Here is a 26,999-nt window from a genome sequence, read left to right on the forward strand (position 1 = left end):
ACTGTGCTCCCTCTGAAGTCTACAGGAGAGAGTCCTCCCTTGGTTTTGCAGGTTTCATGGCTCCTGCTGGTTCCTCACTGTGGCCAGCAGACCTCCAAGGCCAGCTATGCTTACCTTCACATATTTGCCCTCCTTTTTTTAAGTTAAATCTTTTTTATTATATTATTATATTTTTAAATTTTATATTATATTTTTAAATTTTATTAATTCAATTTTTTCATTTATTTCACACCCTGACAGCAGTTTTCCCTCCATTCTCTCCTCCTTTTTCCTCCCTCATCCCTCCCTGCTGCCCCTCTAGCTCCTCCCCACATACCTCAGAGACAGGCCTCCCATGGGTATCAACAAATCATGGCACATAAAGTTGAGGCAGGATCAAGCTCCTCCCCCTGCATAACGGCTGAGTGAGGTAACCCAGCATGGGGAATGGGTTCCCCAAAGCAGCTCAAGTGCCAAGGACAGGTCCTGATCCAACTGCTAGGAACCCCATAAACAGACCAAGCTACACAGTTGTCACATGGAGAGGGTGCCTGAACTGGCCATCTCCTGTAATCAGATTGGTAACTATCCTAATTGTCATCAGAGAGCCTTCATCCAGTAACTGATGGAAGCAGATGCAGAGACCCACAGCCAAGCATTGGGCTGAGCTCTGGGAGTCCTGTTGAAGAGAGGGAAGAGGGATTGAAGAGCCAGGGGTCAAGGTCATGACAGGGGAACCCACAGAGACAGCTGATGGGCTCCTGGGAGCTCATGGACTCTGGATCGACAGCTAGGGAGACTGCATGGGACCGACCTAGGCCCTGTGCATGTGGTTGAGAGTTGCGTAGCCATCCATGTCTTAATGTCTTAAACCCCTTTCCCTTCTTCCCTTCTGCAATAAGAACAGCAGTCAGTCTGACCTAGAACAACTCATTTCTTAACTCAGGACATTTGCAAAGGCTGCAGTTATAAATATCATCATATGCATATATTGAAGCTAAGAACTTAAATATGAGTGATGTATTTCTAGGGCTACTGAAGACTGTACTAAGGAACATACCCCTGGGGACCCAGACTTTAGCATCTATTTGACCTGGGACGTACCTACTTTTACATGAACTGTCCTCACCTTCTAAGCTTTGAGTTTTATTATCTACAATGGTTTGTAAAGTGTGGACTGTAGGTAAAATCTGGCCTCTGTGTCCGAAGGTATAATTTTTTTGAGATTGGGCCACCAGCATTTGTTCAAGGACTTGCCTTTGTTGGCTCCCATACTCTAACAGCAGAGGTGACAGTTGAGACAGAGATGGTTTGGTTTCCAAAGTTGTACATATTCCCTGCCTTGACCTTTACAAACACTAGCAGCTTCTCACTGTGAAGTGGGAATAATAGTAGGCATAGCCTGTGATGAAGGGCAAATGGAACCACACAGTAAGACATCAATAAGGATGCTTGGCTTCCTTCCTTCCTTCCTTCCTTCCTTCCTTCCTTCCTTCCTTCCTTCCTCCCTCCCTCCCTCCCTCCCTCCCTTCCTTCCTTCCTTCCTTCCTCCCTCCCTCCCTCCCTCCCTCCCTCCCTCCCTTCCTTCCTTCCTTCCTTCCCTCTCTTTTACATTTCCGCTGCACGTTCCCCTGTCCTCCTCTCTTCTCAATTCTTCCCCCCCACCCCTACTGGGTCCCCACCTGAATCCACTCCTCCTCTCTTTTTGTTCAGGAAAGGGCAGGCATCCCATGGAGATCAACCAAACATGGCATATCAAATTGCAGTAAGACTAAGCACATCCCCTTTAATTAAGGCTGAACAGGGCAACTCTGTAGGAGGAATAGGTTCCAAAAGCCAGCAAAAGAGTCAGAGACAGCCCTTGCTCTCACTGTTAGGAGTCCCACAAGTGAACCAAGCTACACAACTGTAACATATAGTCAGAGTGTCTAGGTCAGTCCCATGCAGGCTTCCTTGTCAGTACAGTCTCTGTGAATCCATATGAACCCAAGTTAGTTAATTATGTGTGTTTTCTTGTGATGCCTTTGGCTGTTTCTAACAGAGGCACTGTGTCATGGTAAATAACGAATGGTTGTAGAAGTACAAAATCAGCCTGGATGCTAGTTACTGGTGGCATTACATTATGACTGTCACTTAATTCCTCCATGTTTTAATTTTATCATCCAGAAACTAGAGATGATTATTCCACTTACTTCGGAGAGTCTGTAAAGAAAAAAGACTAAGCAATGTTGCTATTATTATTTGGCAGACAAAAAGGTGTAACATCATCTTCAACATATGAGATGGAAGAGAGAAGGCAGGGAAATTCACCCAAGAAACCTTATTAGGCAAAGGCCCAACAATTTCTTGAGGTCAAAAGTTCTGTAGGGATCATGAAGAAGGGAAGATTGCCACTATGAAGTCACATCTATTTGTTGATCAAACAAATAGATCATCTGATGACTGAGATTTAGGATAGAGCTGTGCTCTACATAGAGCTGATCTACACTCCCATGCTAACAAAAGCAGACTATAGTAAATGTTGACCAGAGCATGAAGACCACTTTGGGTTGGGGTATGTTCACAAGGCCTTCAGCTAAACCACACTGAACTCATTATTGCCTCCCATCCTGACCCATCTTGTTTCTCTTCCTGTGTCCCCTACTATTAAAGTACAAGGTCTCTGAAATGCCTCAAAGGGACACCAACATCTCTTGCTTCTATGGTTCCCTATTGCTTTAAGAGTCCATTTCTTTGACAGTACAGGGAATTCCATACCTCCTCACTAATGGGTGTGTGGCAACAAGTTCACTGAGCAGAGATAGAATTCAAGGCCATCTAGGGGTGGGTGTGGCTTATTTGCATCCTGCTCATTGTGCTCATCTTAACTGTACAAGGATTTCTTCTCAGTCATCCTCCCTTCAGACATGCACACAGAACCATGGGTATAGGCAAGACACTTTCTAGGACTGGCTTTCTAAGTAGATCATACTTGCCCAGGGTCAAATGACCAGTAACAGTTTTCACTCTACAAACACTTTTTTAAAATTAGTACAGGAAGCTGGCCCCACAGCTGTGTACATTGAAGTACAGCTCTTATCCCAGAGGTTCTGAATTGTTTTCATCTGAAATTAAATCTTCCTATGTTCCAAATAATGATTATTCCCAGACCACCACCACCACCACCACCACCAACAACAACAAACAAACTTAACTTTAATCATTCAATAAAATTGAGGTATTACTAACTATAACATTTTAGAGTGGAGTTTTTATTTTGTGGATGTTGAAATGATCAGATGAAGTCAATCTGTATATGTGTGTGTGTATACTTATACACATATCTATATCTATATCTATATATCTATATATATCTTGTATATGAAATGCCTCCTGGGGCTTCTTTGTTGAAGTCTTGACGACAGCCTATGATGACATGGATGGTTAATTGGCTCCCAATGCCACTGACTTTATCAGTGTCAGGGCATTGATGAATTACTTCCTAACTGAATGGGCTATTAAGATACGGTGTTTTCACAAGGAAGTTGGAGGTACAGGAGCTACCTCTGGCAGATACGTTTTGCCCCTAGTCTCTTGCTCTCTCTCTGGTTTCTGGCTTCCATGAGATGAAAAGCTTTGCTTCACTCACCATCCATTGCTATGACATTCTGCCTCCACACAAGCCCTCAGTGGAAGGGACAAATCACTGCAGATAGAAGCCTCTGAAACCATAAGCTAAAATAAAACCTTTGTGCTTTTAGTTATGTCAGGCATTTCATCACAGTGGCAGAAACCTCACTAACACTGACATAAATATGGGCTTCAGAGGTAAGCATTCAGCTCTGGCTTTCACTTCACCCATGAACACCATCCTCTGTGGGCTTCTTGTGGCACAGACCTAACAATGTGATGTGGAAGCAGAAAGCAATCAGTAGAGGAAGAAGATGTTTCTGCCGTCCCACAGCTACCAACAATTTCCATTTGGGTATATTTCTGTTTTTGTTTGTTATTGTGTTGTTTTAGTGCTTCTTTGTGAGTTATATTTATAATTTTTATATGATATCTTATGAACCTATTGTACTACAAAAGAATATTATGGAACCATTCATCACAGCCCCAACTGAGTGGCCAAGAATCCGTTGTAGCCTGGGAAAGAAATGTATAGTTTCTTTACATAGCTGAATATGATCAGAAGATGAAAGACAGTAAGCATGTTTAGCCCAAAAGGAGAAATGAGTTGATCTACAGCATCACCATCAGAGAAGCTCAAATGATGAATCTGTCATGTGTTCTGCAACCAAACATTGTGAGCAAACAGGCTTTATGAGTAATCTTGCTCCAGATACTCATCTGCTCTGTTCCTTGGCTTTCTAATATGAAACATGAGAATGGAAATGATACCTTTCTAGTACTGCTTATAAAGAGAGCACTTAGAGAATGGTTAGAATATTCTAAACACTTGATGAATGTTAGCTATCATTATCAGCAAAAATAAAAATGACATGTAGTATAAGCAGAAGTTGAACCACACGGTAATAAATATGTATACATGTTTATGTGTATATACCAGAAATATTTAGACACTATGTAAACAGTTAACTGAAATGCTATAAATTAAATATGAGGGAAACTAATAGGATCAGATAGTCAGGGTGAATGGAAAAGCTGTGAAGCCAAATTGAAACTTTCAGGAAGATACGGGCTAGATGAGAGTATGCCATAACTTGCTACTCTTTCAGGGATCTCTGACTTTGGGATGCTGAACAGTTGGCAGAAAGGGGAAGAGTGAACTGTGAGGCTGCTGAAAAGGAAGCAGGAGTGTAAATCACATGATCAACAAGCAGTATCTTAGAGTGGAGAGTCAGGCAGTGGCCAAGCTGGATCCCTTAGCCTTTCCTACAAAAGATGAATTCTCTGCTCCTGGACTTGCAGTGTACCTAGCAGCCAGCTATGGAACCAGAGGCCACTTCTGTGTGCCTGCCATGTGAGATTAACACAGTCTCTGCAACACTTGTTTGATGAGGCAGTATATCGAGAATATCAGGCTGAGGAAGAGATAACCCACATTCTTCCAGCTTAAAACATGAAACTGAAAGGACACAGAAAACTGCTACAGTGACTTTCAAGGGAATAATTACTTTTTCCTTCAAAGCTCTACAGTGGACATTGAATGGAATCACAATCAAAAAATTGTATAGTAACCCCTTCCTTACCCATTTCTTTAAAAAAATATCAACTCTTTTATTTTTTGAGATTATAGTAAAATTACATTATTCCCCCTTCCCATTTTTCATCCAAACCCTCCCACATGTCTTTCCTTGCTCTCTTTCAAAATCATAGCCCCCTTTTTCCATTAATTATTGTTATAAATATTTTATGTATACCTATATATTCTTAAATACAGAAATTCAGCCTGTTCAACCTGTATAATGCTGCTTGTATGTATGCGTTTGCAGACTGACCCTTTGGAACTGGGTAGCAGATTGGTGTGCTCTTCCCTGGGTGAGACTATTTTTCCCATTCTCAGCATATCTTAGATACCTGTAGTTCTTCGTCTGTGCTTGAGAATTCATGGGTTTTCCCTGTCCATGTTAGTATGTATATTGTTGTTTTCCTTGTTCAGTTCATGTTCAGGTAGTCATGTTGGTGAGACTTTATGGGTGTAGCTTATGACATCAATAAAAAATACAGTCTCATAGCAAATTTCCTGATCCTTTGGCTCTTACAGTGTTCACTGAACCTCAGGTATAGGAGTTGTTCTGTAGATACACTAACTGAGGCTGAGTTCTACAGCCCTGCATTTACAGAGTCATAGCAATCCTAATCAAAATCCTCATCTCATTCTTGACTGAAAAAAAAAAAAAACTATCCTAAAATTCATATGTAGTCACAAATGACCCTGATAGCCAAAACAATTCTGAGCAAAAATAACAATGCTGATTACCATTGCAGACATTAAGATATATATTGCAGAGACAAAAGCAATGATAATGATATGAAAACAGACATTCTGACAAATAGAACAAAAATCAAAGACCCAAATCTGAGTACAGATTTAGCCACTTAATATTTGAAAAATATGCCAGAGAATGCACTATAAAAATAATCTTCAACAAATAGCGCTGGGCAAACTAGTTGTCCATTGACTTTCATCAAGGGATCTAAACTATCACATACTGAAAGTATCTGGGAGATAACTGCATCTATATTGAACACATATGGAGTAGTTTTCTTATCATTAGTTACTCCTCAGCATTACAATATTATTTACATTATATTAGATTTTATAAATAATTTAGAGATGATTTAAAGCATACATAGAGGACATGTACATATGTTAAGGCAAATGTTGTACTATTTCATATAAGAGACTTGAACACCCATAGACGTGTGTGTGTGTGTGTGTGTGTGTGTGTGTGTGTGTGTGTGTGTGTATGTGTATCAAGGAATCAATATTCCAAGATACAGAGGGAGGACTTCTGTGTCTAGTGATCCATCCATTCACTCCATTTCCTTACATTGCAGCAGTTATCTGAAAACAGTGAGTCATTAGGAGTTTGTTTAATACTAGGTCCATGTATCAGAATAATAGTAATTGGTTCTAGGGTCTATGACCTATCTAGCCATAGGTTCTTGGCCCTGATAATCATGCTAAGTATGGATTTCATCTTATGGCATGGGCTTTACATTCAGTCATAAAATGTTTGGTTACTCTCATGATATTCAATCATCAGTGGGCTTCTTTTTTCAGGGCAGTAATTATTGTAGCTCACAGGGTTCAAAGTTGGGTAAGACTGAAGATCACTTTTCTCTCTAGTACTACACAGAGCATCTTTCAGCACTATGAAAGCTAACCCATGGCTAGGTCAGTATCAGTTTGAACTTCCTGTGTCCTAGGACTTGGGTATATGGTGTCTTCAGCAATAGGCTCTTACTATCAAGTTCTGGAGGGCAACCAAGAGCATTGGCAATAGTTTTTAATGTTTGAGGGTCTATGCTTGCTTATTAGTCAATAACTCCAAAGGAGATAACCATTACTGATATTGGACTTATATTTATTAGCCTGTCATATCTAGTAAGAGACCTTGTCACTTGTTTATAAGGTAACTCAGTTATTTTTATATGGGTGGATGTGTATATTTTAGGAAGCTTCTACAGTAGTAGGTTTCCATATGGCTTTTAAAAAAGGTGTTTAATGATCCTACTCCATTTTGTACTCTCTCCTCTACCTACCCTCCTATCCTATACCCCAACTCAGCCCTTCCACTCTGTCCTTTCTCTTTACACTTTACACCTTTGTGTTCTGTCACCTGTACCTTGAAAACATCCTTCTCAGGGCCCTCCTCTTGCCTTTATTGATATTCCAAATGAAACACATGTATGGGAAGATTCAAAACTAACATCCACAAATGAGAGAAAGCATGTGACATTTGTTTTTTCTGAATCTGGGTTACCTCACAAAGAATGATTATTTCTAGCTCTACCCACTTACTTGCAAATTTCAAATTTTGTTTCGCTTAACAGCTCAGTAATATTCCACTGTGTAAATGTACTATGTTTTTATTATCTAGTCATCAGTTGATAGACATCTAGGTTATTTCCCTGGCTATCATGAAGAGAGCCTACTATTCTTCTAAATGGACATAACATTAAATCAACTCCTATTGAGTTACTGTTATATTTAAAGACTTCAATGTCTCTCACCTGTCATCAGATAAGCTTCCTTATGAAGTCAATGGCAGGTTACAAAGAGACTTGCAATTGGTCTAGGTGAAAAGAAAAAGAGCCCTAATTGGGACATCTATATTTTTATCTATATCACACTTTTTTTCTCCCAAGCCTCAAGAATAATTGTGAGATATGGGGCAGAGAGATTGTAAGAGCCTTTTAGAAGATTTTGGGAAAGGAAGAAAAGGCAAAGCGTTTCTAGTGCAAACAGAACTGGAGATGAGCATTGCCTTATTCAGCCTGTGAAATGTAATGGACCTTTGGTCAAATGATTAAGAGCAACTTCAAGGAAAGGAAAAGATGTTTTTAGCTGACATGAACTATAGGACATAAAGCCAAACTTGACAGGGAGGAAGGGCAATAATATCAACCTGAGAGCATGACACAAATTAAGACGAGATGTCATCACAAGAAAATAGATCAGAGATTGAGGGAACAAACTTACCTGCATTGTGTGTTCTATTTTCATTGTTGTGATAAAACATTCTAGCCAAAAAAACAACTTGGGAGGGGGAGGAAAGAGTTTATTTGGCTTATACTTCTAGGTCACAGCCCATCATTGAGGGAAGTCAGAGTAGGAATTGAAACAGAAACCATGCATCAACACTACTTATTGGCTGTCTCTCCAGTTGACTGAGCCAGCTTACTAGTATAGCTCAGACCCATGTGCCTAGGACTGGTGTCATTCACAGTGAGCTAGGCTCTCACACACCAATCAAGACAATCTATCACAGACATGGCCATGGGCCAATCTGATAGGGGTAATAATTTTCTCTTCTCAGATGACTCTAGGTTGTGTCAAACTGACAATAAAAACTAACCAGCACACTCCTCCTTGACAACTTGACACACTAACATATTATTAAACCATAATTATGTCTTCCTTTGTTCCCAAGATCTCATGCTATTATTATGACATGAAACATGTTACAACTTTTAAAAGTCCCACCATATTATAAAAATTCCTACACTTTAAAAGTTTGGTGTTTCTTTAAAATCCTGAAGACCCTTAACTGTGAGATCCTGCAGAATAAAAACAAGTTACATAGTTTGCAGAAAGGAATTCCTAGAGCAAAACCAAACCAAACCAAACTGAGCATCATCAAACCCACACCTTAACAAAACCAAAGTCCAACAGTATAGCTTAATGTCTGACATCCTGGACTCACTCATGATCTTCTGGACTCTAAAGGCTTTGGGCATCTCTACATCTCTTCATTTTTGCCATCTGCAGCAACCTCAGCTTGTCTCAAAGGCTCAGGTCAGTTCTCCTTATACAGGCTACTGTCTTTGGCAGGCATGTCATAGTCCTGGCATCTTCAATATCCTGGCCTCTCTACTTTTCAGAGACTGACCTTGCCACATGACCCAACCAGGCTTCATCTACTCTACATTACCTCCTCAATCTGGCAATTCTCATTCCTTCAAAACCAGTACCAGATAGGTGCTTCTTAAGCTTTGCCAAGTTTATCTATAAGCTTGAGAGGAAGAGCACATTATTTCCCTTCAACTACTGCTTCTGTGTACTGAACATATGGAAATACCCAAGAGATCTCTTCAGTTATACCACATTGAGCTAGATATACCACAGTGATGCAGATCTCATGAGCCTATGGAAATACCCAAGAGATGTCACTACAGTGATGCTGATCTCATGCTAAACCACAGTTGATTTTTCAGGCCTAGCTGACAAACACTACAAATTTGTAATCTAAATCATCACACAAATGGCCCTGGGAGCCTCTGCTTCCCACTCAAACTTCATAATGTCTCAATTGTCTGCATTTCTCTCAAGATTTCTTTTCTCCTCAAGCTTCCATTAAGCTTTAAGCACTCAATATCTGTTAATCTCAGAATTGCAAAATCCTCCACAGCCCTCCAACAAAGTAGTCCAAAGACATAAAAGGTCACATGCTCAGGTCCATCACTGCATCCACAGAAAGTGAACCCAAACCTGGCAAAGAAAGACTGTTCTGCACAATGTAGGAAATGCTATTTATTTACAGGGCACAATGTTCTACTGTCTGTCTTGCAGCACTGCCATCTGAATGAAGCAGCACCATACCCACTATCCTGGAATGCTATTTTACTCAGTCTAGGTTTCAAGCCATGAAGATGGTTTATCTAGAAAAGCTGGGCTTTCCTAGGGGGATGATGCTACAAGGAAGTTTTAAGTGGCAAACTCTGACAGTGTCAAATTCTGGCATAATCCATGGGCATACCCAAAAAGGGCACTTGAGTGCTCCAATAAAGAAGGTTGTATGAGGCATTAAAATGAAGTCTTTTGGTAGACTCAGAGAACAGAATATAATTTCCTACTTTATAGGTTTATTAAACTTGTAGAGAAGGAAGAAGATAGCAAAGAAAGGAATCTGACAAGAATTCCCCTGATCCTCTCATAAACAAATACCAGATACTGGATGGGAACTATCTATTTCCCCAGCCATGTTGATTAATGGGTCAGTGCCATCCTGGGGGATGTCTTTCTGTACCTGGATGCTGACAGAAAATACTAGGTTCCATTGTTCAACATTTTGATTAACAACTTGGATATAGACACAGATGGCATGCTTATCAAATTCTAGAATGATATAAAGCCCAGAGTTATAGCTAATATGTTGGATGTCAGAGTCAAAGATTTAGGACTCTTAACAAGCAGGAATAATGAAGTACTCGAACATTCTGAGAGGGAATGAAGGTAAAAGCAGTTCTACATTATGATCCCCAAAGGGCTGCACAACATGTGTACTCAAAATGGGGATACAAAACTTTATAACCGTTTCTAAAACGCAGACTTCAAGAGTTTTTTTAATTGTAAAATGAAAATGTCAGCAGCCACTATATTAACTTAGTTGCACATTTTATCTATTTTAATGTAGATGTAATTTACCAAGAAGTATTTGAAAAGATTTATAAAACAAAACAAATACAAAAGTAGTACTGAATGAGTCCAAAGAAAACAGGAAAATATGTGGTGATACTGTGTTCCCCAAAATATTGTACAACCTAATAAACTTACCTGGCATCAGAGAACAGAACATCCACTAGATATAGAGGCCAGAATATGGTAGTACACATGCCTTTAATCCTAGCATTCCAGAGGCAGAGATCCTCTCGATCTCTGTGAGTTCAAAGCCACAGTGGAAATAGCCAGGTGAGGTAACAAGAGCCTTTAATCCCAGGAAGTGATGGCAGGAAGCAGAAAGGTATTTAAGGCTGAGGACCAGGAACTAGAGCCTGGTTAAGCTATTAGGTTTTTGAGCAGCAGTTCAGCTGAGATTCATTTTGGATGAGGACTCAGAGGCTTCCAGTCTGAGGAAACAGGATCAGCTGAGAAATTGGCAAGGTGAGGTGGCTGTGGCTGGTTCTGCTTGTCTGATCTTCCAACGTTCATCCCAATACCTGGCTCCTGGGTTTGTTTTTATTAATAAGACCCTTTAAGATTTGTGCTACAAAAATAGAGTAGAACACTGAAAATATTGCATTCCTATTTAGTTACCTTTTTTGTTTGTTTGTTTGTTTGTTTGTTTTTCCCTATTAAGTTTCTTAAAATATCTTTTTAAAATTTTTTTCTTTATTATTATGTGTTTTAAATTTTATACATCAGCCTTGGGTTCCCCTGCCCTCCCCCCTCCGCCCCCAGCCCCACCTACCCCCAGCCCCTCCCCTCCATTCCCATGTCCTCCAGGATCAAGGCACCCCTGGGGATTCATTTAAACCTGGTGGATTCAGTACAGGCAGGTCCTGTCACCTCCTTCCAGACTGAGCAAAGTGTCCTTGTGTAAGCCCAAGGTTTCAAATGGCCAGCTCATGCACTAAGGACAGATCCTGGTCCCACAGACTGGGTGGCTCCCAAACAGATCAAGCTATTCAATGGTCTCACTTATCCAGAGGGCCTGATCCAGCTGGGGGCTCCACAGCCTTTGGTTCATAATTCATGGGCTTCCATTAGTTTGGCTATTTGTCCCTGTGCTTTTTGCAATCTTGGATTCAACAATTCACACTCTTGCAGACCCTCCTCTTTCTCGACAATTGGACATCTGGAGCTCCACCTGGAGCCTGGCTGAGGATCTCTGCATCCACTTCCATCAGTTATTGGATGAAAGTTCCAAGATGATTGTTAGGGTGTTTGGCCATCTGATCACCAGACTAGGTCAGATCAGGCTTTCTCTCGACCATTGCCAGCAGACTACAGAGGATATATCATTGTGGATTTCTGGGGATCTCTCCAGCACTCTGCCTATTCCTGTTCTCATGTTTTCTTCACTTATCATGGTCTGTTATTCCTCATTCTCCCTTTCTGTTCTTGATCCAGCTGGGATCTCCTGCTCCCCTAAGCTTTCTTTCCCTCAAACCTTGCCCTTCATTACTCCCACTGTTGTCCAGGTTGTTCATGTAGATCTCATCCATTTCTCTGTCATTGGGTGATCCTTGGGTCTTTCCTAGGGTCCCGTTTTCTAGGTAGCCTCCCTGGAGTTGTGTAGCAGTCTAGTCATCTTTGTTTTACATTTAGTATCCTCCTATGAGTGAGTATATGCCATGTTTGTCCTTCTGAGTCTGGGTTACCTCACTCAGGATGATTTTTTTCTAGATCCATCCATTTGCCTGCAAACCTCATGATGTCATTGTTTTTCTCTGCTGAGTAGTACTCCATTTTGTATATGTACCATATTTTCTTTATCCATTCTTCAGTTGAAGGGCATGTAGGTTGTTTCCAGGTTCTGGCTATTACAAACAAAGCTGATAGGAACATAGCTGAGCAAATGCCCTTGTGGTATGATTGGGCATTCCTTGGGTATATGCCCAAGAGAGCTATGGCTGGGTCTTGGGGGAGATGGATTCCCAATTTTCTAAGGATCTAGCAAAAATGTGCCACATGCCTATTGGCATACCCTTCAGTGTTCTTGACCCATCCCCAATATTTATCCTCCATATAACTTTGGCACTTTTCTTTTTTTTCTTTTTTTTTATTTAGAGAATACTTTATTAGTTTTTGTAATCAAACCCATGTAGATAAGACCTTACATATTTAATACAGTGTGTTACCCCTGTGCAAATGGAAAAAAAAAATTTAAGTTCAACATTTCTAGACCAATATGGCTGTTAAATTTCTGTACAATGCCAACTCAACATGGTAAACTGGGATAGTTTTTTCCAAAGTTTACAGCACAGCTAGTTTCCAAAAATCCAAATTATTATATATATATATATACCAATAATAGCAGTATGTTATGCATCAATAGCAGCAACAGCTTTTCCAGGTTCTGCAGTCACTTGAACAAAATTGTAGAGACATCCAGCATACTCCATTAAAAAAAAAAAGAAAAAGAAAGTAATGGTGCCAGGCACTTTTCTTATAGAAGTTTAAGGTGTATTCCCTCTGTGTATCTTCTGGATATCTCTCAACTAGATAGAGCTCAGATATTATATTATAATTATTCTTTAACTAACACCGTGTATCAAACATGTAGCGTATTTCTTAGCCTATGGTAGGCTATTCTATAGATTTGGTCTATATCAAACTTTAAAGGAACAAAAAATCCAAGAGGACCAATGTAGGAAGGGATAAATATACTGAGAGAGAAGATCTAACATTAATCACAGCCCACTGAAGGCACATTTAAATCTTGATGTGAAGTTGGGAAAGAATCTTCCTTTAAAAAAACTGACTTCTGTTAGGGCCAAAAGATCAGAAAGAAGTCACCTTGCAAAATGTCTCAAAATTCAGCAGAAAAACACATGCAAAGGAGCTGAGTCAAAGTAGGGACATAATGATGCATGGGGGATGGCGAGAGGCTGGTTGGAGCATACAATACAGAGAATGTGCACTGGAAATGACTTTGGAACACCATGTTCCCTTTATCATCATTTAAGCAATTACTGCCAACTGGAAACACATGGAGACAAAGCCAAGCACACTAGCAAAAAGGTGCTTGTGTGGCACATGTATAAAATTGAATATTATCCTGGAAATAAGACATGGGTAAGTGTAAGGGGTATCACGTAACTTCAAATTTTTCAAATATTTTATACAGACTGTGTTTTAGATTCATCTTCAATTTCATAAAACTAAATTAGGAACCAAGCTATGTTCAAACCTAACAAATAGTTTTTTTCCTAGTTTCAAAATTGCTCAGATAGGTATGTTACTAACAACTCCTTTGCCCCAAGGAGGCTGAAACAGGCTCCTCCATCCCCCCTGCAGGACTAGTTCATGAGTGACCTGCCATCCCTTTTCCAGGTCAATCCCTTCTATGACCTACCATGCGATCTATAAGGTATTCTATAACCTATATCCCAAATCCATGAATACATTTCTTTCTCCTAACTTCAAATTTCAATCAAGTAATGTCATTTGTGTGCATTTTCATCTCTAGCATTTATTTCTACTCTCTATTCCTATCATCCAAAACTAAGTTTCCCCCTTTTCAGTCATAAACTAAATTTCAGTATTCAGTATTATTCCCAACTTTATCCTCTTTCTACACTTCTAATCAGAGTCACCTTTGAGCTGTCTCACATTGACCTTCATCCTGTCGCTATGGTCCCTGCCTTTTGTATGCCTCATGGGGACATTGCTTTACATCTGCCATTTCCCATAATTTCTCTACCCTTGTTTATATCTTGTCAAACCCAACTTTAACTGAAATAACACAGAATGCCATCATAATCCTGGGCACTGTGTGTACTGGGTACAGCCCACAGTAGCAATATTCTAGTGACTGGATAGGAAAAAGCCCAGGAAGATCAAGGTAAGTGATAACAAGGGCTCTTGCGTTTCCGACCTCAGCAGGTGGCCCTTTCACACAGCAGATTTGAGCAGCTCACCTCTTCCGAATCTGTGTTCTTCATGAACCACATTGGAGAAGTGTCACCAGACTAACCACATGGAAAGTTTCTGACTTGACACTGAGTCATGAGCTATTGGCAGCTATTTCTCAGTTGGACACTCAGTTTCCAATATTGACAGTTAAAAATTTGTGTATCTTTCATTTCATTATTATGCCTGTGACCACAAGCAGGACATGCATACTTTTCTTTTGTTATATAAAGTAGTTATATATAATACATATACAATACAAATATAATCTTAAGTATAAATATTTATATAAACTTAAATATATATGATATAATTTAACAGTGGATAATTTGTCCCTTACCAAAAAAAAATTCAAATATCATTCAAAAAAACCTCCCTGAAATAACAAAATCCTTTTAAGACATGAATGCCTGATCAGGAAAACTTAACCCATATTTGCCAACTAGACTTCCCTATTAAACCTAGTCACAAGCACCACCACTGTGTTCAAAACACAACTTCTCGTTCATCATTCAAGTCTCAAATTAAACACCCTCTCTACTGAGATACTATTTCAAAGTGCCAAATAATCCTAGAAACTGTCTTTTCGGATCACTGTATTTATATCTTCTTAATGCATTCTTCCTGTCATTGACTAGTGTTGTTTATTTAGCACAAGAGAGTATAAAATATAGACTTTTCATGAGCCAAGATCCCTGGTGCCAATGACTTACATCTGAGTGTGAATATGTGTATGTTTACATTTTTGCTTGTGTTTTGGTGCCATTTTAAAAAAAAAAATCACCAAGACCTGTGTTGCTGAGATTGTGATTTCTTTTGTGAATTTCATGGTTTTGAGTTTTACGGTTATGTGTCTAACGTATTTGGGTTTATTTTTGAGCGCAGTATAAGGGAAGGATCCATTTTCTCTTTGGTTGCATGTGAACACACCATTTATTAAAGACTGTCCTTTGCAGATTGTATGTTCTTAGCACCTGTAGTGGCTATTCTTGGCTGTCAACTTGGTCTCAGCCAGAGTTAGCTGAAACTCAAGCGGCTGGGCACACGTTTAATCTGAATCTTCTGAGGGGGGAAGACAAACCTTTAATCCAGATCTTTTGAGGTGGGAAGAGCTGTAACACCTGCAGGTAGCCTATATCAAGAACATGAAAGAGGGAAGTTTACTATCAGTTTGCTTTCTCTTTCTGGAAAGTCCATTCCTTCATTGCCATTAGAACCTACTCTGGGATTCTGGCATATACTGAAGACCAGCTGAGACATCATCCTTGTGGACTGAATAACTACTGGATTCTTGGACCATCCATTGATAGACAGTCATTTTTGGACTAGCTGGATTGTCCCCTATTAACCTTGTCTGTCTGTCTGTCTGTCTGTCTGTCTATCTATCCATCTATCTATCTAGTCTGTTTCTCCCTCCCTCCATTTCCCCACCCTTCCTTATCTCTTTCTATATTTATATACAGATATAATATAAATACATATTTATATATAATTTATATACATATACACATATATATCTATGTACATATTTATTTACTCTGTTAGTTCTGTTCTTATATTGAACTCTAACTAATACAGCATCCTTGAGTGAAATCCATAGAGTTCATGTCTTTAGGGGTTATTTATGGGCTGTCTACTCCATTCTACTGGTTTATATATCTACTTTTATGCTAGTACTATGCTGTATAAATCAATTGAGCTTTGTAACACTATCTAAAAACAGGAAGTGATGATTTCATTTCTGTTCTTTCTGCTTATTACATTTGAACTATTCAAGGTCATTTAGAGTTCCATATACTTTTGAAAAGTTATTTAACCTACTTCTCTGGAAAATGGTACTAGATTTTTGACAGTAACCACATTGAATCTGTAAATTTCTTAGGCTACAATGAATATTTTGACAATATTACTCCTTTGATTTAGAAATGCAGGCTCTCCTTCCATTTATTATGTTGCCTTCGATTTCTTTTATTAAGGTCTTTTAGATTTTAGTGAGGTGCTCTTTTATTTCCTTGTTTAAATTTATTACCATTTTATTCTTTTGGAAACTTCTATAAATAGGATCATTTCTTACATTTTGAGATTATAATACAATTACAAAATTTCCCCCTTCCCTTTACTCCTCTGAGCTCTTCCATATGCCCCTCTCCATTCTCCTTCCACTCATGGTCTCTTTTTTCACTAATTGTCATTGCATGGATATATATATGTGTGTGTGTGTGTGTGTGTGTGTGTGTGTGTGTGTATACATATATACATATATATGTATATATATATTTTCCTAAATATAACCTATTCAGTCTGAATGCTGTTATTTATATGTATGTTCTCAGTGCTGATCATTTGTCACTGAACATCCAATTGATGTTCTTTTCCCTGGGGAAGACCACCTCTCCAGCTCTCAGCTTTCCTCAGTTGCCTATAGTTCTTTATGTCTGGTTGAGGCTTTGGGAGCTCTTCCTCACCCAGTTTGGCACATCTATTGGTCCTTGTTCAGCTCACCTTTGAGCAATCATACTTGTAAGACTTCATGGTTGTAGCTTCTGATATTACTAGGAGACATGATCTCACAGAAAACTCATTGATCCTCTTGCTCTTACATTCTTTCTGCTACCTCCTCCACACTGTTCCCAGAGCCTTTAGTGTAAGAGTATTTTGTAGATGTATCCATGGGGAGTGGGATCCGCAACTCTGCATTTTGATTGGTTGTGGCTTTCTGTAGTGGTCTCTATCTGTTGCAAAGAGAAGTTTCCTTGATGAAACTTATCTGTGTGTACAAGGACAAATGCTTGTACATTGTTATTAGGTATTATGCTGTTACAGTAAATTAGTGGTTATAGATTGTCCTCCAATCATCAGGACTTCACTAACCCTGAGTAGTTATCTATGTTTCCAGTACCAGTCATGGTTTCCCTCTTATTGAGTGGGTCTTAAGTCAAATTAAAGAGCTACTGGTTACTGCCAAGGTATGTGTGCTCCTACTGCACCCTTAGGGTTATTGTGCCTTTGATATGGTTCTTAGATGTCATATCTTGATAGGTCTGTTGTTTACCTCCCTCCTTTCTAAGTTACCTGATCCTTCTGGTATCATGAAAGCTAGTCCTGTGGGAAGAAGCATTCAGATCAGTTCCAGCTCAGGGTCCCTGAGCTCTGCTTCTGAAGTACATAGTGTCTTCAGCAATCAGGGACTTACCTTCCACCTAAGGGCACCAAGGGCAACAACAATAGGCTACAATCTCTCAGACAGCCTTGGTGAGCAACTGAAAAGAAGGCTTCTTATGTCTGGTGCTGGCTGGGGTTTTTTGTTAGGTGGTCTTTGGCTCTTTGAAGGTGCACCATTAGCCCAGATAAGAAAGTTTATTAAAACTATGTATGTATACGTATATATTGTATTACCTGTACTGCACTTTCTTCAGTAAATAGAAAAAGTTAGTAGTATGATTCCTTGTTGCTTTTTCAGACATCCTTATTTTACCCCCTGCCTCCTTGTTCTGTATTTGCCTCCCTCCATCCTCCCCCATGTTCCCAGGTATCCTATCAGCTCACTTGTATCCTGTTACTCTCCTCCTACATTTTTTTCTGCATTTGCTTCCCTCCTCTTCCCTAAAGAACGCCCCCTCTCCCATTTCCCTGATCAGATCACTTGTAACTTATTATTCCAGTTTATTAATTTCTTTACTGCAGAGTTAGTTTCACTGTATAGAATATAACTTATTTCTGTAGCCTGCAAATTAAGCAATTCCTGTATCAGTTATAAACAATCTTCGTTGGAATCTTCATTAGCTCCTCCACAAGATTACAGTCTCTGAATAATTGAGCCAATTTTATTCCTCCTCTTTCCTTATTTAGGTGCCTTTTATTTCCTTTTCTTTCCTAATTGTCCCAACAACACCTAGCAAGAAAATGTAACCATGCCTTATTCCAAAATTAGACAAAATATTTAGACTCCTCACTGCTGAGTCTGGTGCTAACTATGGGCTCACAACCAGGGGCTTACCATGCTCATCTCTATATGGAAATTTTAATCACACAAAATGCTGAAGGTTTCCAAGGACTTTTTCTACATTTACTGAGATAGCCTTATGCTTTTTGTTTTTTGATTCTTTAATGTGACGTATCATATTTTCATATCAAATCATCATGTATTTCATGTTAGAAGTGCCTCACAGTCATGCAACTGAATGTTTCTGATGGTATCATTATATCTATGTGTATCTATCTATCTATCTATCTATCTATCTATCTATCTATCTATCTATCTATCTATCTCTGTGTGTATTATTTATTAGAGAGTCATTTTTAATCTGACATCAAGATAACACTGGTTGCCTGCATTCTTTATGGTATCTGTTACAACACAAAAGCATCTCCTTTTGGTAAAATCAACTTCATATTTTCCTTTGTTGCTACTGCTTTTGGTGTGACATCTAAGAAGATGCTGTTTGACATAAATCTAGAAGATAGTGTCATGTTATCTCCTATTGTTTCAAAGCTTTGGCCATTTAGCCCAATATCCACTTTGTATTGTGTTTTGTTAGCTTGGTCCCTTTGTGTGTTCACTTTTTCCAGCATTACTCTTGGAATTAAGTATTACTTCCTTACGGAATTGTCCAGGATCCCTTGCTGAATACCAATTGCTCATAAATGAAAGCATTTACTTCATTCCCAGCTCTACTTCATTCTGATATGTTTCTGTGGTGACAGTACCTTATCTTATCAATTGCATCTTTGTAAGAAGTTTTGAAATCTGGAACCATGCTATTCTCTTTCAAGATTGTCCAAATGTTCTTGGTTTATTCTATTTCCATACTGTTTTCGCATCATCTCTAAATTTATTCAAATAGCAAATCAAACTTTGGGTAGGGATTACAGTGAATCTGTAGGTCAGCCAAGAAATACTTGAATTTTAACCATCTTAAGATTTCTCATCCATTACTATTGTGTGCTCCCATTTATTTAGGTACCTGATTTCTGTAAACAGTACTTTATTGCATTCAGAATGCATATTCTTAATTTCCTTTGTTAAAATTTATTGTTAAGTACATTGGATTTTTCTGATGCTGTTATTTTTTAACATAATATTTTTATTGATTCTTTGAGAATTTCACATCATGCACCCTGATCATACTCACTTCTCCAGGCCTTCCATATCCGAAGCCCCATCCTTGAGACCCCCCAAAAAAACACCAAGTCTAATTTGTGTTATCTATATACTCCCTGAATCATGGTCAAATTCTCAGTGGCCTGCCATCAGTGGCCTTACTGCAATGGGACCAAGGACCCAGAGAAAGTTCTCAGAGGCAGCCTGGACCATGCACACCATCATGGCTTCAGGTGGCAGAGCAGACCACATACATCTGCATGGCCTTTGGTGGTAACATGGGCCACAGACATCAATACAGACTGGTTGCAGTAGGACCTTGGATCCAGACATGGCCCATGGCTGTAGCATGGACCCAGACTCTGATGCTATTATTAATAAAAAATTTCTTCTTAGTTATATTTTCTGATTATTCCTTGTTAGTATAATTATAGCTGACTTCTGAAATATGACATTGTGCCCTGAAAACTTACTGGATTCATTTACTAACTGCAAGGGTAGGAGAAAACAGGGCTCCCTGAGGGGTTTCTCTTTGCAGACACATGTCATTTGCAAGAGTAATGGTTTTGCATCTTCTTTTCAAATGTAGGCACTTTAAAACATTATTTTATCTCATTTATTTTACAGTTTGCCACATTGCCTAGGATAGACTGTCCAGGGCAATGCCTAATGGAAGTGGACAGTACCCACCATATCATATCATATCATCTCATATTATACGATAGTGTGTGCATAATATGTGTGAGAGGGTATGGTATATATGCAGATGCACATGCATATATGGGTGGGTGCATGAACCTCTACAGGAGGTCTCTTCTTGTCCTGGGAAAAATTTTCTTACTGAACCTGAAGCTTGTTGATTTGGTGAGGTTTGCTGGCCAGAGCACTTTTGGGATCTCTTTGTCTCCATCCCCAAATGCTGAGGTTATTAGGCAAAGGCAACAATGCCATTCTCAATGTTTTGCTCTATTTGGGCGCTGGATGCTAGGGATTCAAACTAGGTCCTCAGGATTGCAAAGCAAGGATCCTTACCCATGGAGCAATCTCCTCAGCCCCTAAGTTTTTTTTGTTTGTTTTTGTTTTTGTTTTTGTTTTTTTTTAAGCATGGCAGATAATAATATTCTTTGTATCTCTTCATAGGATTTTTAATTGTTTTCCCTAAAGGAAACGTAGAAACCAGTATTGATTAATTGAAAATCACCTTTTTGCAAGTTGTTGATCTTCTTGCACCACACAAACATATACCTCTTTTACAATTAGGTTGAAGGAAGTTACACATGGGTTTCATTTGGGATTCTCCCTTGAGAAGTATCAAAATACACCTTTTCTTCAGAAAGGTATGAGAGTCACATCTATGCCAGAGGGTGGCAGGGCCCTGGGAATGCCTTCTTCCATATCTACTACACTTTAGGAAGCTAGAGCATGTGCCAGAAGATTGAAATCTTTGTAAGTGGCTCCTAAATGCATGATAGATGGAGCTGAGAGAGAAGCTGAGGTGGAGATGAAGATTCTGGAAAGAGAGACTGTCTTCAGGCAAAGCAACTATGAACAAGCAGGACTAGCCTCAGAGACAGGCCTTGGGAATGACAAATAACAAGGCATGGGCAGTGCTTCTGAAGTCCTTTAAAGTGAATATTACCCCCACTGTGAGCTGAGGATGACAGACAAGGTTTTGATATTCGCCCCCTTAGGTTTTGGTCTAATATTTCCTTGTTTTTATACCACCCCTCCCTTTTTTTGATAGGAATGTATACTGTGTCTACTTCTATAATCTGGAAATAGGTATTTTTGTTTTGATCTTGCAGGGCCCACAACTAAGAGTTTACCTGCAGTCTTACAAGAAACTTTGAATTTGGAATTTTTGTGCAATGCTGGAAATGAGAAGATTGTAAGGACTCTTGGAGATGGACTGAGTACAGTTTTATGATGAGAACAACATGAGTTTGGGGGAACCAGGAGGGCTAATTTGACTGGGTTAATAAACCTCAAGGTCAACTTGAGTATGTCCATGGAGGTATTTCCATAGGGAATAACTGTGTGAGGGAGACCTACCTAGATTGTATATGGTATCATCTCCTAGGCTGAAGTCCTAGACTGAATGAACATGAGGGAAAGGAGAAAGCCAGGTGAGCATTAGCAGTCATCCCCTACGATGTGTGAAGGCAGACTCATGTTCCTGCCACCACATCCATAAGCAGCTCTTGTCACTCTGCCTCCCTGCTACGATAGACTTTACCCTCAAGCCAACGAAACTCTTCCACTGCTAAACTGCTTTAGCCACATCCACGTATTTTAATCACAGTGCCAAGACAGGAGAGTCATTAGTGCAGGGGTGAAATGTTACAGTGAGACTATGAAATGCTCTGCAGAGAGGCACGTGTGTGGAGGGTGTGGTCTCTAGCAGGTGGTGCTATTGAGAGGTAATTGGATCACGAGGGCACTAGCTCCCTCAGTGGGTTAGTCTGCCGCCGAGTTCATATTAAGGCTATGACTTGGAGAAAGGTGGCTAGGGCCATACCTTTGAAAGCTGTAGCTTTTCTCTCTCCTCTGTGGCTGGAGACCTTCTCTCCAGCCCCCCGCCAAGCCCTGTTAGTCCAGCGATCTCCACAATACTCCTCTCTCTCTGCTTCCTGGAAACTGGAACCTAGAGTTCTGTTGCTTCTTTGCAACATGTTCAAGAGCAATGGCAATGACTGCCCCATGTCCAAGAGCACCGATGATGAATGCCCACGTACTGGAAACTCCGAGACCATGAATTTCATGAGAGATTTCCTGATTTTCAAGTTGCTTTCTCAGGAGTCTTGTCACCATGACGGAAGAGCTAACTAAAATAACAACATCTGAAGATGATGGACGTCCCTGTGGGTGAAGAACCTTTTCAACATGCTCTACGGTCTTCACTTTAAGGCAGATCTTTATGTATCTTATTGCCATCATCCTCTCCTATCCTCCCTGCATGCCTTACCTTGGCAAATGGACATAGATTCCAGGGTACCCTTTTCCCTTTTAAGTCTTTCTGCAGACAATGGCTAGAAGCAGTCTTTTTGAAACATGAACGACGTCAGTTGCTCTCCCTCTCCCCAGCTTATTACTGCAGTTGAATGAGACCTATGCTCCCAAGACTCTCCTGACTTCAACCTCACTTTGTATAACTCCTCCCTCAGTGGGCATTCAAAGGAAACGTGCTCCTTGTTGTACTATTATTTTCCGGAGCACACTTCCTGATTGGGAACTTACTGAGGGAAATGGTCTTGGTATGCACTATCTACTCTCCTGTTTCCTCATCTTTCTCATCTCAGATTGACAGCACTCCAGTGGGGACTTCCCTAAGGTCTAGCCAAGTATTTTCTAGTCAGCATCCTCAGAGCTAATCAGGACTTATGTTCCTTTTGTGCTTCTTTAAATGTCAATCTCCTACTGTAAAAATTCTTCTTGGGTCCCTCAATAACCTTACACTAGTGAACACAAATTATTGAAGAAAATTAGGTCTGCAGCCGGATGATGCTAAATCTCTGGAGCCTAGTGGAGTTCAGCCTACTTAGCGTTTGGAAGGGAGAAGGGAGGTATGCAGCAAATATGCAATATATATGCCTTTACACAGTGAATATATAAAACAAGTATGCAATGAAAGATGAATGCTACCAACTCTGACTTCCTTAAAATGTGTTCATTGTTTGGAGTTTAATACTTAGAAAAGTCAGATCACTCCATACAATTCTGTAGACTAACCAAGGAGCCAGATGGTGGCCACAGTGGCAGTAATTCAAAGTATCCCTGACCCTGGAGTTGCATGTAAACAATGGTAGGGGGTATCTTACCCAGAGATGAACTCATACATTGTCTGTAAAAAACTGCCATTTGCCTTACTCTCACATTAGAACCAAATTTACTTTGCTGTTTCTGTTATTAATGAAAAGGCTTTCTAAAACCAAGATATCAATGGCTAAGACTAAATTCTATCCATCTGCTTACATAATTAAGCACGAATTTCCTCTTTGTCTGCTCCTCTCTGGAACCCATACCTTGTTTGGTCTTGTAAATAAAAGGTAACATAAGGGGAAAATTTAAGCTAGAAATGCATAGCCTTCATCCTGGCTGCCAGCCCCAGCTTTGCCCACCACCTGCATAGCAGGTGAATTTAGCTTCCAGTCACTCATAGCTCAGACATTCTGAGGCTCAAAAATTCAATCTTCTCTCCAAATAATATCTAACAAGACTCACCCAGATGGCCCCATTCATTTCTATTATTTTATTCACTTGTGTGCATTTATATTTACACTGGAAACATTGAAAGTCAGTTTTTCCAATTGGTATTTTATCAGCTACCTCAGAAGAAACTCAAATGGTGATTTTCCCCCTTATGTATATGGTGAAAGCATAAAAAAAAAAAAAAATCACCATAAAATCTGTATCCATTTACATGGGGCTTGAGCTCTCTCAGTGAAGAGAAACAACCTTGCTGACTAACAGGAAGCAAGTGACCAATAAGCCATGGTCAATTAAGGAAAGATTAGAGGGATCACGCATCTGCCATTGGTATAGTTCAGATCTTCACAATGGCAGTAGAATGATAATTGTTCTTAAAGAATGACTCTCCGATAATTTCCAGACCTTGGAAAACCTCCCGAGTGCTGTACACACTCTTAGCTGCTACTCCTCACCCATCTCCTTACCAGTGCTGTTGCAGAACGAGGGGTCAACGGGTCTTCCGTTTTTATCAGAACATGCTATTGCTCGATAGCGCACGCCTTCTCCACATTCTTTGTCCGCTCCTGGCACCCACAAGCCTCCTCGCTGAGGATCCCTTTTGCTTTCCGGCAGAATGCAAGCTGACCAGTTTCCATAAGGATGGGACATGAATGCATCACAGGGACATGGTTCCATTTCCACCAGAGGGTACAGGGTGGCATCCTGACATTTCTCTTTTTTCCTGCTTTTCCCTGTTACAAGACACACAGTGGTGTTAATGTACCTGATGTTCTGTTGAAAGGCACTCACATTTTTGTATCTAAACAACCAGTTGAACATTAAGCATTTCATAAAGTTTCAATCTTTTTTATAACTCTTTTTTTTTTGCCATGGAAATGGAAATAAATTCTAGGACAATGTAAGCAGTATTCTGAGAAATCGTGAAATCAAATTAATTTGAAAAGAAAAAAATGAATTTTGTTTTAAACATGGCCCAAAGCATTATGCTTGCTACGCCAGTTCATTAATTATAAAACTCTTATTATTTTCTTTTATATTTTTCTCACACCCAGCAAATCTGACTTAGACAAGATGGGGTATGTCACCCTACTTATTTAGCAACAGTTTGGGTACTTTTGTCTTCTTTAATGATTTCCAGGAAAACCAATAAAAACATAAGTTGTAAGCCCTTTCCTTTTCCTGCAAATAACTAAAAATTAATTTCTCCAAAAAGCAAAATTGTATTCTCCACATCATAAGCTCAGGATGAAGGGGAGGTTATATTATGTTACACACAAAGTGAAACTCATCTTGTTTCCTGAAATCAGACAACTTATAAATATTAAAATTAGCAATAATTTGAAAGAAATAACCAGAACACACTTCATGGTTAGAGAAAAATCAGTGACTTCCATTTGAGAAACCCTTTGAACTTGACAACCCTGGTGTGACTTCATCTTACCTACTAACTTTGGCTGTATCCCCATCTTTGAGTAATGACAATGTAGAAACATTTTCAGACCTGTGACTACTTGAATATCATGTGTCCTAATTCCAGCCTGGCCAGAGACTTGATGTAACTTCTCTGTCAACATGGTTTCTCTATGTTGTTATAACTTTCCTAGATGAAATCATTTCACCATTTCTTCTTTCATTAGTGAGTGCTTAGCTTAAGTCATCTCTGGTTATACAAGTCATAGGCAGCTTTACTGGTCCATTTGTGAGCTTTATGTCTACCTTGCAAATAGCCAATGGGTGGGCACTTTTCTCACTGTCACATGGTCTGCCTCATGCACGACTCTACAAATGTTGCCTGGTGGGTGATTGACATATGAGCATGTTATTTATGCTCATAAATAATTTGGAAGGATTCCTTTGAAATATGAATCTCTCTTGCCTGATGTGAACTATATCCCTTTACTCAGGATTGTTCTACCATGATGTGAACCATCTTTTCGCCTTTCAGGGTGCTGTATTCACTCCTGTCTGCCATTAGGGACACTTAGAATCAGTTTTTAGAGCACAGATATCATCACTGCCCTGAGAACTTTCTGACTATGACATTCATCACTACACAGTCCCATTCCTTTCTACCAGCCATGGCTAGAGCTGTGTTCCTCACAGGAAATGCTATTGAACTTCATCTCCATCTCTGCACCTTCCTCTTTGTTTTTGGCCTACTTAGTCTTGGATTCCAAGCCTACCGTGGGCCTTGGCATCACTTTTACCAAAATGATAAAACAAAGATGCATGCATCAGGAAGAAATTTCTTGTCTTTCAAATTTGATTGTCAGTGATCTTTCAGAGTGCTGATTATCACCTTATATTTGAGATTTTCTTATATTCCATCATAATACGCTATTTTGTCCCTTACTCCTATTCTGGGTTCCACCATCCCACCAGCCACATTTCATTATTACAGCTTTACTTGTTCAGTGAATGTTCTCCCTCTGCACTGCACTGAGCTGATGAGTTTCCTCATTGGACCCTGCTAGGTTCTCATCTCTGGGCTCATGCAATAGAGCTGAAATTACTATTTATAATTCCTAATTCCAAATTACTAATTTTACCCAAGATTTCTTGCTCAAGTCTCTGGACCACAGGTTAGAAACCTGTGCCTAAAACAGTTGTTGAATTCATTGCAGTAAAAGTAACCTTACCCTCTGCCCCACAGTCTCCCCTGTGTTTGCCAATAATGCCAGGGGGAGATTACAGTGTTACACCTGAATTATTTTGGTACAATCCCTACATAGGACTAATGACAACATTAAGACTAATGTTCCAGGAGCCCTTAAGTCATCCTTTCTTCCTTTCTAGCAGACACCCCTCTATGTGCTCACACCTCTAAGTCTCCAGCTTAATTCTCTCTCTACAGTGGAGGGAAACACAAGGAGAAAGGTGATGACAAGAAGGAAGACCAGGAAAAAATGTTTGTCAACAAAGAAAACAGAAGTTAGCAGGGAACAAACATCCTGTACAAATAGATGTTGTCTCTGATTGCGATTTCCCTCTTAATTACATGGCCACCCTGTTTGAAGAAGGATTGAAGTGAGTTAATGTGGAAAGGATTCCCCCAATAAGAAACACATTAGTACATGGGCTTCACTTTGATTGCATTCTAATCAAAACAAGCACTGACCTTTAGACTCAGATGAAGCTAGACTAAACAAATCAGTCCCCAGCACTAAGTCCAGGACCTTCTCC

At 39.6% G+C, this 26,999-nt stretch overlaps 1 protein-coding gene across 2 annotated transcripts in view; it reads right to left on the minus strand.

The window, feature by feature from the left end:
- The window catches only part of Thsd7b (thrombospondin type 1 domain containing 7B), an 837,148-nt gene that overhangs the window by 220,600 nt on the left and 589,549 nt on the right, over window positions 1-26,999 (minus strand). For both annotated transcript variants that reach the window (XM_036202865.1, XM_036202864.1), the window contains exon 14: window positions 24,281-24,547. In XM_036202865.1, coding sequence (XP_036058758.1) covers window positions 24,281-24,547 — 267 coding nt within the window. The remainder of the gene's footprint in view (window positions 1-24,280; window positions 24,548-26,999) is intronic.

The sequence above is a fragment of the Onychomys torridus genome, chromosome 11 (assembly GCF_903995425.1).
Source record: "Onychomys torridus chromosome 11, mOncTor1.1, whole genome shotgun sequence".
In the NCBI taxonomy this organism is placed as follows: domain Eukaryota; kingdom Metazoa; phylum Chordata; class Mammalia; order Rodentia; family Cricetidae; genus Onychomys; species Onychomys torridus.